This window comes from Catharus ustulatus, chromosome 1 (genome assembly GCF_009819885.2).
Source record: "Catharus ustulatus isolate bCatUst1 chromosome 1, bCatUst1.pri.v2, whole genome shotgun sequence".
Lineage (NCBI taxonomy): Eukaryota > Metazoa > Chordata > Aves > Passeriformes > Turdidae > Catharus > Catharus ustulatus.
Window position 1 is genome coordinate 123,843,999 of NC_046221.1, and position 15,167 is coordinate 123,859,165.

The 15,167-nt window shown below is 39.6% G+C and overlaps 1 protein-coding gene across 1 annotated transcript; it reads right to left on the reverse strand.

The window, feature by feature from the left end:
- GGH (gamma-glutamyl hydrolase) lies at nucleotides 1-14,909 on the reverse strand. The gene is made up of 9 exons (XM_033071891.1): nucleotides 14,712-14,909; nucleotides 13,752-13,866; nucleotides 12,325-12,375; nucleotides 9,095-9,179; nucleotides 6,558-6,696; nucleotides 5,632-5,738; nucleotides 5,431-5,521; nucleotides 4,095-4,232; nucleotides 1-1,945 (listed from the first exon to the last, which is right to left on the reverse strand). The coding sequence occupies exons 1-9, from the start codon at nucleotides 14,839-14,841 to the stop codon at nucleotides 1,824-1,826; spliced, it is 978 nt and encodes a 325-aa protein (XP_032927782.1). The 5' UTR covers nucleotides 14,842-14,909; the 3' UTR covers nucleotides 1-1,823.
- Nucleotides 14,910-15,167: the final 258 nt, after the last annotated feature.

The following is a 15,167-nucleotide window of genomic DNA, read 5'->3' on the forward strand; positions in this document are numbered from 1 at the left end:
TCTGCTTGAATGAAAGTTTATTTCATGTATCATAGAAAAATCATGCGTATCATCAAATAAGGCTCCACAAGATAAAGGGTATAAAGGAAAGCCACATACAAATTTATAATATATAAACTTCTCTCATTATATTACACACAATACTCTTTATAGTTAGACATTTAGGAACTAATTACTACCATTGCAGACATTTCATTTGCAAGATTGATCTCTGATTTAAGGCTAAAACCTGCCCACCTTACTTAGGCAAATTCTTAGAGCTACTCCAAAGAACACAGCCTGAACAACGAAGACTGGACTTGGTTTCAAAGTATCACAGCTGCTACATTTACATGCAACTGTAGAGCACAACCCTCTTTTTCAACTTGGTTCTATTCAGGAGTCAGTTAATAAAGTTACCTATATTAAAAAGATAACCATTGACTAAGTTGGCTGATATGACAAATGGAAAAATATCTCATGTTTAAGCTTGTAATTACCTGGAAGTGTTTTTCTTGCTAGTCACAGTTAATGTTTCCTCATAGTTTTTGTTTTGTTTTGTTTTTCTTTAAACTGATGCATTTCACATACTCTTATGCAGTTGCTTCATGATAAAGAACAAATTAGAGAGTGCTTTACTTGAAAAACCTGAGAAACTTACCAGATTTATTCACATATGGTACCTGAGAAACATAAGGTTCTAAAAAAAAGAGCTGAAGTTTATAAACCTGAATTCTTCATAAACTCCAAATCCTTGTAAATGTTAAAACAAGAGTTTGGAAGCTATGCTAGAGAGGAGAATTATATCTGATTGTCTAATCTTAGTTCCTTTTTGGACAACATACAAAACCACAGAACAAAACTTTGACCAAGTCTGGAGCAAAGCAGAGAAAAAACCGTCAGTGTACTGCACACCACTGCTATTATCACATTATGTCACCTTCAACAGGTTTCTCACATACATTCATCTGCTGTTTAAATTCTAGCTGCACTGAACTATCAAACACGACAAGTATTGTTTACTAAGATAATTGCAAATTACCTCTTGACTTCAAGGGAAAATTCTATCCAGCTACAGGAAAAGTCAGACACTTTTGAGAAAAAGTTAGTTTTACATTCTTTTAAATAGAAAGGAATGAATGTCTGCATTTCATATCCAGCTGCTGACTCCACTTACTCCAAGACAAATTCTTAGCCCTCCAAACTTACTTATTTAATATGATATTTGTGATATAAAGGCCTCACAAGGTATAAGGACTACAAATAATGCTCAATGTGCAAGAGAAACAGTTTCACAAATGGGATATGACGTGCTTCCTAGGCAAGAATGTTTGCTATCATGCCTTACTATTTTGGTCAATTTTTGAAATGACAAAGGAGTCCCTGTCAAGAGCTTGGCTGCATACACACATCCATGACAAATCCAAGAGTCTCATTTGCTAAATCATTTGAAAAGGACAGGATTTTACTACACAATGTATCTAAGTGTCTAGTGTTATCATAGCCCACAACATTTTACAAAGGTAAGTCTCATATTTTAAAATATATGAAAGCTTTTCCTTGTACTGAAGGTGATTACTTCAAAGTTTATAAGCATAATCAAGTCCTATTTCCTGGAAGAAAAATACATTTTTCTGTAGCTTGCCTTAAAGTATGATCCAAGATGATCATTATGTTATTGAATGTAAATTTATATATTCATGTTTCAATAGTGCAGAAGATACACAGCATGAATCATTGTAAAGGAAACTGTTCTAGCTTTCTGTCACTACATCAGCTTAATTACACAAGGCTGGCAAATAACTCCATTTATAAATAGCAACACTGCACCTTTGACAAGATACTCAATCAAAAAAATAGGTTTGCTGAAATGCAGAAAATGTTCCCGTGTAAGCTGGATTATAATTATAGATCAATTCTTTTGTTTCCTCATCTTCACTGGAGAAATGGTGCATGCTCTTCCTGGCTGTAAAATATTGCAAAAGTACAAATCATTTAAATATTGTTGAGGAGGGTAACATTAATCTTGGCAAAGTAAGTTATTTTGTATAGCACAACAACAAATAGAATTACAGTAGCTTGTATGTGAAGAACCATGAAGATACACCTTCAGAAAACTGGTTGAAGCATATTTTATTACTGGAGAGGGAGAATTTAAAGCCAAGACTGTATAAAATAGTTATCCATGAGATATAGGCAGTATCTAGCAGAAACATCAGTACTTTTAACTCTGAAAGAAACACATCATAGTATCCCCCTACTGAAAGCTGCATGGACTGTGCTGGTGAGGACAGTAAAATTGAATCCTCCCCTGGTTTATCACATTGGCAACTCTACAGAAGTCAAAATTAATGATGGATGGATACTTAAATGATATTTCAGTAGAATGGTTTAGTTACTAACTGATCACACAGGAGTGTATTTTTACTGGTTGAAAGCAGTTTACATTTTTCATCCTGTGGTTTATTTTCAAAGTTAGGGAAGATATTCTGCCTTAAATTAGCTACAAATGTCAATTACTCATTGCAAAGTTATTATATGAAGTACTCGGTAGGAGCAGCTTATGTTTCATTACCTCCCCAAAAGACTGGGGAGGCAATGAAGAGTAATTTAAGATTTGGTAGAAGAGATGGGGGTAGACAGAGCTGGCTGAAGAAAGTTTTCTCTACTGCAATTGTAGGTCAGTAGATCTTAAAGCTAGTGACACATCTGTGTGGCACTCTGCACAAGCTCCTTAGATGTGTACAAGTATGTAACAGAACTCACATGCTGTGTGTCAACAGGATTTACAAGCAGAGCTGGCACTTGTTTTGCCCCACTTAACTTGGATAATGGCCTGAGCAAGCTTACTTCCATTAGGAATACTGTCTGCAGACAGATACCAGAGAAAGCAGCAAACAAAGCCAGAGAACACACTGCATTTTAGTATTACACTACAAAATTAAAGCCTGACTCATACTGTATTTTCTCCTATTTCCCCCTTATTTTTGTCATAGTCTGCCATCTCATAAAACGGCCTGGATTGGAAGGGACCTTAAAGATCATCTTGTTCCAATCCCCTGCCATGGGAAGGGACACATTTCACTAGACCAGGCTGCTCAGAGGCCCAGTTCTGCCTGGCCCTAAGTTCCCTAGCAAAATGGTTTTGCTACATTTATAAAAAGAGGAGTAGGACTACTTTATGCAAAAAAGCACCTTGAATTTGTATGAAATGCAAACTTTAGTTCTACGCTCTCACTGAAGAGGTCAGCACAAATTGCATTTCTTTACATCACTGTTTAGTTTCTTCATTAAGTCGACTCTTGATTTGAGACCAAGTCTAGAGACCAAATGCAACCAGTTTATGTTCTTCATAATCCCCATCAAGGAGATAATTTCATAAACTAGCCCAGGCAGAATGATTTGGTAGGAATAAATTAAGGAATAAAGTTTGATTCCTTCAAATACTCCTCTTTTATGTCCTGCTTATCTATAGTAAACAGATTAGAATTGTCATAAACTATCAAAATGTTACACATTAGTTCCAGATTCTTAAGGTATAAACAAAAAAAAATTAGCAGCTCTGTAAAATTCAAAATCTCCTTGTGCTGTCTATAGTATACAACTGTAGAGCACCATACTGTACCCCTCTGAGACACCCATACTACCCAAGCCCTATTTACAGTCCTGGTGTATGCATTTTGTAAGCTAAATTGAGAACACATTGAAGGACTGTAAGCCAGTTTGGAACTGAAGAAGCCCTGGAATTATGAACAGAGTACTTTTTTTGTTTTATTGTCTTTGTGCAAGAGGCCAAAATGTTACAGGGATATTTTAAAATGGTAGAAAGTCACAGAACAACGTTTTAGAGCCAACCTAGTGAAAAGAATTTGTGGAATGTTTGGCCTTTTGATGTTACTGTCACTAAGCCATTCTACTTCCAGTATCCTTTGGTGTTTATAAGCCTATAAAGCTTGCAGAGTGATCTTCTCAGAAAGCACTATGAGGTACTGAACTTTGACAGCTGATAAGGAAGTCTGTTGTCTTCAAAGGTTTTCAGTAATGCTTCACTCCAACCCCTGATATTTAATAACTATAATCAACTATAACTATAATCAAGATAATAAACTTTTTACCTTCATTAACGAAGAAATCAGCCATATAATACGCTGCTCTTACAGCAGATGGCGAATGTGGAATGCCTGGAGAATCCTTCCACTCAAAAGGATTTTTCTCTGGATGCCATTGCAGGCCATAAATTGGATATTTGTACGCTACAACAAAACACAAAGTGTGTAAAGATGTATGCCTTAAGAATTATGCAATTAATTAATCTTACTGGAAAATAAACTCAGAGGATAAGCTACAAATGTACCTCACTTATCAATAGTTTCACAAAAGCTTAGACAGCAAGTGAAAAACTCTAAAAGTAACAGTAGAAATGAAGAAAAATAAATTGATATTGTAAAAGAAGGGTCTCATTGCACGCAAGAAAATACTTGTACATAACTTTTTTGATTAATTATTTCAGAATTAATGTACATACGCACTAGTATACCAGTCTCAAAGCTTCCTATCTGCTTGCCAGCATCACTCAGTATTCACAGCCATACTGGATGCCAGTTCCATGAGAGAGAGCCAAGTCTCAGTAACTCCTTGAAGGCCCAGTCAATCCAGGGGACGCTCCCATCTGCTCTGGTCAGATCTGATACATGTGGGGGGGTCAGTCCTTAGCTCCCTTCCAGGGAATAGCGGCACAGCAGCTGATAAGTGCTCTGTGACAAACCGCTTGCAGGCACGAGTGATGCCTGTCATTAGCCTAATCAGGTTTGCTGATCAAAGTGCTGTTCTTCTCTTTTGGAGGCCAGCCAGGATGCCACACAGAAGAATCCCATTGGTGACAGCTGGGCCCTACGGTAGAGCTGCTAGCGGTGCACTCATCAAGATAGAACACTCCCTGAAGAGCTAGCTTGTTTCCTGAGCTGAGCAAGCCCAGCGTGAGACAGACAAAACAAGTCATGCAAAAGGCCTTTGGAGGAGGCCAATTACCAGCATTGCCACCAAGGGGATGAGGGATATTGCTGTTCCCTCAGCAGCCTGCAGAGCTCTTCCCATGCAGCAAACAGACCGAGGACACCGGGGAAATTCAAGCCAAGGCAGGCTGGAAAGCAGGGCTTGACAGAGGCACACTGCACTGAGCAGTGCAGCACAAGCACTGTGTAGTTCACAGCGCTCAAATACACCAGTGCTAAAGTGTAACAGCACATCTGGGAGGGGAATGGCGGGTGGGAGGAGTAATAAGGATCACAGTACTCGAAGATAAAATATCCCTGCAAACAGAAATGCTCTTCATAGCACTGGCAGGGCTGGTGCTCACCCCGCTATTTTAACAATTTTCACATCCATGCCACAATACCCCTAAAGAACTAGGTTGTTACAGTCACAGCTTCCAAATGAAATTAATTTCCTTACCTTCCATGGTCGATATAAACTCCACTTCACCATCAGTGTTAGTGGTCAGAACATTATAGAAATTACGAAGCTTTTCATTATTGGTGAAATTCTGTGATAAGGAGAAGGGGAAGAGGGAAAAGGTGTTATTTGCTTATTTATTTCTAGTTTTAAAAACAACAAAAAAAGTGTTTGTATGCAGAAAATAAAAAGATCAAATACCTGCATGGAGAGGCTCCATACATGAAAGTTTGATGTCAATGGTTCAGTAGCAAGTGCGTATAACACATCATCAGGGAAATTCCTGAACATTTTACTGTCTTTTGCAGCTATTACAAAGAAAAAAATTGTATTTTCCATTACTGGTCTCTGCTGGACTTATATTGACAGAAGACAATTAATAAAATGCTGTATTAGACATTTCTGGAAGTAAATCTTTATTATTTTAGAATATCCTACAAGAAATATCAGTTGGAAATCAAGAGATTTCCAATATGCTGTTACTACTGTTTACCAGTCTTGACCCAGAGAGGATTCAACTTAGGTAGCAAAGTTCTCACTAAAATAAGCATCATTCTTTGACACTCATTGCAGCAGCCTTTCCACTCACAATGAGCACAAGTGACAGAATTTGTGAATGCTACATTTTTTTTTCATTACTCACAAAGGGTAAAGTATCAACAGAGCATCACTTTACAAGAACTGCCAAGTGACACAGTTCTATCTCAAAGAATCTCTGTGATTTCAATACTGTTCAAATGGGACAGTAATGCTATTATTCCTCCTGAGGAAAGACATTTTTTGAAAAATTTAAAATCACTTGCTCTCCAAGCTTAATAGGTTTTGAAGCTGTGAATTTTGTTCAAGTTGGTAACAAAAAGCAGACATTATTTTGTAGGTCTGAATTTTCAAATGACTCAACTTTGGTTTTTGCTGACTGCTGTTGGTTTCAAATGGTTTGTGCTCACTTCTCTGCTTAAGAAGTGACAGCTGCACTGACTTGACAAAAACAGTCAATGCAACTTAATGACATAAAATTTAACAAAAGATAATCATCAGGAAGCTGACATTCTCCTCTGATATTTATCATGAACAAAACACAACACCTTTTAGCAAAACTCAGACATGAGATGAAATGAATTTTTCACCTGAGGTAAAGTTCAGAGGGAGTGAAAAACCATTTGTCTTGGTATTAACAAGTAAAATTTCACCACTTGTGAGATATGTAAGCTCTTCATGTCCAAGACATGTTCCCCATACTGGGAAATAATCTCCTTTATCGTTAGCCTACAAAATAAAAGCAACAACATAAGGAAAAAGTAATGAAAATGTACAGAAAATTGACTGACAAGAACTTCCAACTCTTTTAATTTTCTTTTGTGTAGGTGGGAAGTACAACTACTACAGTAGCATGACTTGCTACCACAGGAATTTTAACAGTTCAACTGCAATTGAAATAAGCACAGATTCCCTTAGAGACACTCCTAAATTACAAAGGCTAAAGGATATATACGTGTTTTGAAGCAGCAAACTGAGTCTAATGTGGATACTGATTTGACAGTTCTGTTCTACAAGTAATGCTGAGAGTGGCCTAAACAGAAACCACAAAATGGCAACAGTTCTCTAAAAGAAGCAATCATTAGAAGGCACACAGAAAGTCTGTCACAGTTGTGAGGGAAAGTATACCTGTTACAATTCATGTTTTTCTACAAAGCATGCTATGATCACCTAGCAAAGAACCTTTGCAGTGCCTATGCCCACCCAACTGTACTAAGAAAACACGAATCCTACTACTAGCATGGTTGTGGTCATACATGACATACCTATACGATTGTTTACCTAGCAGGTTTAGACCTGTGTTCCAAAAAGACAAAATGTACATTTAAGTAACATTAAAAAGTGGCAGTCATTTTCAAAAGAATAAAAATTGGCAGGTGAGTGTGAGAACAATATGAAAAAAAGAAAAAGGGAGAAAAATAAAGCAAAAAACCAAGAACACAACTAGTTTCTAGTGACCTAACTACACATGGTGCATACATGCAGTGGAAATTATATTTTTTAATGGTTTGCAACTGATATCAAGCATATGTTGGAGACTGCAATGTTTCAGAACTCCTCATATTTTTGTGAAATCTGACTAGTTTTTCATAACTTGTTTCTGAATATTTTTAAGTTATGCACATCACAACACACACACCACCCCCGAAGAGCGGCTGCTCAAAGCCATTTTTAAGAAAGCTGAAATGGTAGGTTCAGAATAATAATGTTCCCCTACTGCATTACTGACAGCATGGTAGTAAAAGCCCACAGAGCTACTTCTTCTCACAGCAAAACAGGGAAGATGTACAGAAAGCAGGTTGATAGGGCTGCAGAGTCTTCATGATCATCCATAATGTATAATGAGGCACTGAACTTATATGAAAGACAGACAGTGAGTTGCAAGTGAGGACTAAAACTACTGAAGATAAAAAACAAGCTACAGTTTAAAAGAAATTACAACTGAAACACAAAGACTTTGTGCTCCCCTCTCCCTTTCTAAAAAATAAACTAGACTCTGGAGGCTAAGCACGTATTAAACACCATTCAAGACATCACATTTTAAAAACTAATTTAAGAGCTGGAAAACAATATTTCATTTAGATTTTTGCCTAACTAGTAAAATTCTACTGACTTTAATGGGGATTAGCATTTCACATCCTCTATTCATATTAAAGAAGAGCCAGATCAAAGTAATTTCTCATTGTGAACATTTACAAATGAAAAGGACCCCTCATGTTTTAGAAAAAGATAAAATTCAGTCATTCTGTACTTGTAAGGATACTCTTATCTATTGTAGCTTACCTTACATAAGTAAAACTAGCAACATTTAATAGCGCTAATTAAGATTTGAAAGATGAAAATCAAAACACAAAATTATCACAAACAGCAAAGAAAAAGCCCTCCTTTGTTAGAACTAGGATGAACTGAATATTATTTTCTGCCTTTCAGTCATTGGTAGTACATATACCAGCTAATACACCTCTCTCTCTGATCATAAAGTGACATAAGCAATTCAGTTCATAATTGTGAAATGTCAACATAATTTCATAACCATACAACAAACCACAAGACACCCTTGCCCCAGTGCTGAATACCAAGGCATAGGCTGAAGTTCACACAGTGAGCAGGTCCAGAGAGACAAATGAAATTCTCACATAAAAGTGAGACAGTCTTTGCAAGACTCACCACAAATAAAGAGAGACAAAAGAATAAAGACATTGGTGCCACAGGGGCTGAAGAGCAAAGGGAGCTCAATTACTGAATTGCAGCAGCTGGCTGGTCCTGTGAATGCCACTGCCTGCACCTTCCTTGCCTGTTGTTGGAAAGCCAGCAGCAAAGGTGGAAGAGCAATTCCTCATTGCCAAGCTCACACAGAGCCATAAAGGTACAATGAATAAACAATACCATTCTCACCTGAAGAACCTTGGAGTTTAAGACCATAACATATAGCAGGAGTGGGTGTCACAAGTCTGAATCTTAAGCTATTAATGCAGAAGTTTTATGCAGAAGCAAGAAATAAGCTACCTATTTTCAGGCCTATAGTTAACCCACTGAATGACAGTGCAAAACTGTGAAAAATATGAACCCCACATTTTGATCTCTGAACAGCGATAGTAACAAGAACCAACTTCTCCTTAGTAATTACCTCCAAGGCCTTGTGGTAAAATATCTTAGCAACCCTTGAATACTCTGAAGTCCTAAGATCCACACCACCTCCTGGAAGAAGTACCCTGAAAGGCAACATCCAAGAATATGATTAGCAACAGTGATCTACCCAAAACCTAGACAATGTACAGAGATATGTCTGATAGCATTAGTCTGAAATAGTCTGATAGTTTTAAAGGTACAATATAGGTCTAAGTTTCAGAAATTTACAGACAGGTATCTATGTTCCTGTCATGGACAGCAGGGATTCAGTCAGGAGAGTCACTGGAGATTCAAATAGGTTTTCCAGAGCAGACACCTGAGTGGTGGATATGCTGAACAGCCCTGACAGTTCCACTAGCTGGACTGGCTAGCCTTCCATTAATTACGTGAGTTTGGACAGCTAATGCACAGGTAGACAGCTAAGTTTAGGTGTTTCAGTCTTTAACTTAATCACAGTGTTCTTAGTGTTCTCCTACTGAAGAATGGTTATTCTATCACAAAGTATGGATCAAGAAAGTAAACAGTACATACATAAAACACACAGATTTCAGCTGGCATACAAAAGGGTTGCAAGCCATGACTGTAATTTCCTATTCTGACTCACAGCTGGCTCTCACTACCACTTTAAAATTCCAGCCCACATCATAATTCCTTCTGTTCAGTTTCAGAAAAATAGAATTGTGGCCCTGGCATAGTGACCTTCTAAAGTTCCTATCAAAAGGAAGAAAAGTACATTTGACCATAACCTTTGGTCACAAAGGATCCCATAGAGCTAAGGAAGAGACTCTCAGGCACAATTTCATAGAAATAGTCCACAAGATTTTTCCACCACAAAATATAAACAGGAATGGCAATTCCCTGTGTGGCTGCCCAAACCCAAAAAAACACCACAGAAGAAAAAGATTCAGCACAGTCTAGCAGAGAATTCATATGAACACATGATGACATGGAAAATAATCAAGTACCATCAGAAACAGTAACACAAAATAAAGGAAGCCTCTTCTGACTGTGGAACAGTGACTGGAACAGTGCCTGCAGAACCAACAAAACTGGATGTGTGAGCATTCCTTAACCCACTGCTGCAGAACCTCAATTGGATTTACTCAAGTCACATCCATTAGTTGCTGTTTTTTTACCAAAAGGGGTGTAGGATTTCCTCTACATTTCTGTGCTCTGAAAATAACAATCTCTGTCAGTGAGACACTAACAAGCAGTTAGAAACAAATAACATCTCAAATGATCCCAAACATTTGCAGAGCAAACATGCATTTAAACCCTGGTGACCAGGGTTTTTTTAAAGTGAATAATGCAAAGGCTCATGTAAAAGCCATCAAGTATTTGGTGGAAAAGCAGTATTCCCAAAAATAAAAAAAAACTTTACTTCCCAGTGTCAACACTGAAAATTAATATAGCTGAAGGTATTTTCAAACAGGCCAGATTATAAGTTTCTTCAGAGATCTAATTAGACAAGTGATCTTTACCTTAAAAGTGTAGGATCTTAAAGGAGATCTTTACCTGGAAGTGATAGAAAATTCACTCAACCTGTTCAAACCAAAATCTGGACTATACTAATTAGGAAAACTGATCATCATTTTTGCTAATGCAAAAAGGAAATAACCCATTAAGTAGCAATGATAATGGCTTGACATTGTCATAAGCAGATTGAAATGCAACTACGTGTATTCCAGTATCACCACCTGGTTAGAGCTGATTTCCACTGGGCATTTCAATGGCTACCTCAGGAGCACATTCATAAAATTATGTCTATACTGTAGTAAATTTTATGATTTTAAGAAGGTAGCATTTAATAGCAAGCAATTTCTGACTTCAAAGAAAATATATGAAAGATCAATGTAGCTCCTTCTTATTCTGAATTTCCACAGAATAAATGTCATTCCCTCCAGAACTCCTTTTTGTTATTTACACACAGTTTTATCGTGGAAGCCAACAGGCAACAGTGGAGAGAAACAGATGGAAATATAGACCATCCTCACTCACTTACATAACACAAACTCAACTGACTTCTGACTGCAAGGACAGAAGGACAAAGAAAGTGGATCTACTTGCCAAACACTTCTCCTGCATTGACTTAGGTGGTGAGGTAGAAACAATGAGAGACTCCATTGGTGGAAAGCCCTTTTGGTAACCAGAGTGAAGATGGTAGACATGACAAAGGGAGGAAATTATTTATTTGGTCTCCAAGAGCACTCAGCAGAGAAAAGCTTTACTGTTTTAACGCTCCCTTATAGCACAAGACTGCAAAGACCCACATCTTAGCGTTCAGGGCATGTTGATGTAGGAGGACAGCACATTGCCCAGACAGCCAAACGTCTAAATCTGCAAGGTCTACACATGCTGATTAACATTCCAGTTACATGCATAAGCTTAACAAATGCATTCATGGTTTAAGATGTTCATCTCATCTCATGCTCATCTACAAGTAGCCCAGTCACATGCTCTGGCCTCACAGACCATCAGGGCTGTGAAGTGTAGCATCAGCTGATTTTACTCTTCTGAAGTAGACTTTCAGCACAAGGCTAAAAAACATAAAAGGTTTTGGCTTTGCTTAGTCCACAATAAAATCTGTTAGGCAAGTTCATGTTATCCCACATTTGAAAAGGAAGAACAGAGGGGTGGTCAGTTGCCACAGATCCCTTGAAAACCAAGAAGTTTTTCTAACAAAGACCTAAGACAGAGAATCACAACAGGCAAGACACACCATTCAAGTAGCAAGAGAGAGAGCATACATGGAGAAAAGAGTAGAAGAGACTAGAAATTAGAAACTTTTATAATAAAGGAGATGTGAAAAGGACTGAAGGAGGGAAGAAAGGGAAACAGGGGTGAAATACCAAGTAAGTGGTATTAAACATCAAAATGAAGGTGACACGCAAATGAGGAAGACAATTAAAGAAGAGGAAGTTGAGTATCTCACTTGCAAAATTGCTCATAACTATAAGGCCACTTCTCCCTGTTTGCAGACAAACACAAGGGAATGCCAAGATCACTCTTGGCACTATTGCAGATTATCTGACATGTTCCCCAAGGAAAGAAAGGCAGCACCAATACTGGATAAAATAACGCATTCTGTGTCTTAGAATATATTTTCATGTCTGCAGTGCCCAGCACAACCTCTCAAGAGAGCAGGAAGAAAATGTTCTTGAGAACACAGCAGAGCTCAAAAACAAAACCATCATGCCTTTCAACAGAAAAACAGTGCTCAAGACTTACCCATTAATAGAGTGGAATATTTTATCATATTCTTCATCTGTAAGATTTAATCTGAAACACAAAAAATAATTATAGAATACATACGATGTACATTTACTTGACCACGAAAATATCATCTCTACTCAACAGAAATGTCTGACACAGAAAATATGCAGAAGGCATGCTTAAAAAGAGTAAAATGGACAGAAATCAAATGAAACATTTCACTTGAAACAGTTCAATCCACAAGACTGAAAACAGGGCCCTGTCAGGTAGAGTTCCTAATGAGATACTTTGAGACCCTTTGGCAAGACACTTGAAAAATTTACTATTTACATGAATGGCATGGTTATTATTTCCTGCAGACCGGCAGCTCCGGTTTCCAACTGACTCCAAGAAGGGCAGAGCTGCAAACAGTGGGTCACACCCATGCACCCCCAGCCTCCTTGCCAGCGTGGCAGCTCGAAAAGCAGAAAAGGCCTTGGCTCTGTTGTAAGCTCTGCTCAGCAATAACAAAAACATCTCTATATCATCAACCCTGTGCTCAAGCACAAATCCAAAACACACCCCCACACCAGATACTACGAAGAAAATTAACTCTGCCCCAGCCAAAACCAGCACAGATGGCCACACTTCTGCAGAACTGATATGCTGGGTGTAAGTGAAAGTATTCAGCTTTGCTGCAAGTAACTTAATTGCCAGAATTAGAAGCATCCATTCATCGGTGAAGCTTCTGGCCAATAAACACTCTGAAAGCTCCAGCAGCTATGTGAGGAATGCTGGCTTCTAAATTTGGGCACTTATATGGTGCTTTTATTGGACTGTGTAGATACATCCTATTTTATTTTTCTGCAGTTGTATTGGTATTATTTTTAAGTACCGAAATTTATAATTTCATCATCTGGTCTCAGTGCACTTAATATTTTATAGCTAAGTGTTGGTATTGTACTGTCAGCTGTTACTTACTCTGCTACTTTTTAACCAAACAACAAGGAGATAGTGGCTCATAGTTTGAACTGGACCTTGTTTTCTGAAAGGAGTACTGGTAGCCTTCCTTGAGTCCCTGAATTCCGGGGCTACAAAGTGTGAAAATATAGATATCTATTATCTAGGTATCTGTATGTGTTTGTGGGGCACTATACTGGACACTGATAACAGCTAACTTCAAAAACTATGCATGTAAACTGCAGAAGGCAATTTTACTGGTAAGAAAAAAAATTAGAACTTTTTAAAGAAAGACAAGTAATGTAAGCAGAAGTATTAAAAAGTACATGTTCCACTCTGCTTTTACTCAGAGTAAAACTCTCTGAGAATTGTGGCATCTTCAATGATCTTTGAGGAGCAATAAACGCTCAGAAAAGCAGAAGAACTATTTTCTGTGCATCTAAAATGGTACATACCTTACATAATGCAATTATTATCCATTCCTAAGGATTAAAAAAATGTACCTTATTGGCACAGCTCGAGCACCGGCAGATTCCACAAATTTCACATACGAAGCAGCAATATAAGACCTTCCAAATTGCTGGTACTCATCAAAGTGACATTCCTGTGACAATATCCCTGAAAGACCCAAGGAAGAAAATTAGCACCATACAAATGGCAAATGCTACACACGGAAAGAAAAGTCACAAAATCTTGTATCAATCAGGTTGGAAAAGGCCTCTGAGATCACCAAATCCAACCTACGAATGAACACCTCCATGTCAACTAGACCATGAAACAAGCACCACGTCCAGTCTTTCCTCAAACACCTCCAAGGATGGTGACTCCACCACCTCCCTGGGCAGTCCATTACAGTGTCTAATCAACCCTTCTGTGAGGAAATTCTTTCTAAATTCTAACCTAAAACTTCCCTTGGTAGCTTAACACTCTGTCCTCTTGTCCTACTGCCAGCTGCCGAGATGAGACCGAACCTCACCTGGCTCCAACCTCCTGTCAGGCAATTGTAAAGAACGGTGAGGTCACCCCTGAGCCTTCTCTTCTCCTGCCCAAACCACCCCAGCTTCCTAAGACTCGTGCTTCTATTAATGAATTAATTAAGCTCCCATTTCCTATATGCCAGCTTGCAGCGATACATTTACTGCCCGGAGAACTGCACCGAGACAACGGGGCATCAATTATAAGGCGCCACATAAACACACATTACCTGACTAAGCCTCGGCTTCTTCCCTGCTAGGACTGCCCGGCACTGTAACTTCGCCCAGGTAAGCCTGGCTTTTAGACAGGACACCGTAACGCCGCTCGTAACAGCTCTAGCCAAGCCTCCGCTCCGGGAGACGGTTCCGTGCCCAGCAGGAGGCAGGGAGAGCGGCGCTCCTTACCCACGATGGGTCTGCCCTCACCCACGATGGGTCCGTCCTTACCCCTGATGGGTCTGCCCTCACCCACGATGGGTCAGTCCTTACCGATGATGGGTCTGTCATTGCGCCCCGCCGCGAGGTCGCGCCGCGACAGGGAGGCGGCGGAGCCGCAGCGCAGCAGCACCAGGAGCAGCGCGGTGGCCGCCACGGGACCGAGCCCTGCCAGGCGCCCCATGGCCACCGCCGGGCACAGCGAACGGCTCCGGGCACCGCACGGCTCCGAGCACGGCTCGGCTGCCGGCAGGGCTCGCCTCGCCTCCGGGCACGGCTGCCGGCTGGGCTGGGCCGGGCCGGGCCGGGCGACCGCCCCTGCGCCACGCAGCCTCCGGCCGCCCGCAGCGTGGCCCGCTGGGAAATGTAGTCCTGGCCCGCTGGGAAATGCAGTCCGGGCTTCGCTGCCCCGCCGGGGACTTCATTCATCCATCCATCCATCCATCCATCCATCCATCCATCCATCCATCCATCCATCCATCCATCCATCCATCCATCCATCCATCCATC

Coding starts and splice junctions, on each gene's coding strand:
- GGH (XM_033071891.1), bottom strand. CDS start 14,841: ATGGGGCGCCTGGCAGGGCTCGGTCCCGTGGCGGCCACCGCGCTGCTC. Junction 5,739..6,557: donor CCCTCTGAACTTTACCTCAG/GTGAAAAATTCA, acceptor TCTTTGTAATAG/CTGCAAAAGACAGTAAAATG. Junction 4,233..5,430: donor GTTTATATCGACCATGGAAG/GTAAGGAAATTA, acceptor GTTTTGTTGTAG/CGTACAAATATCCAATTTAT.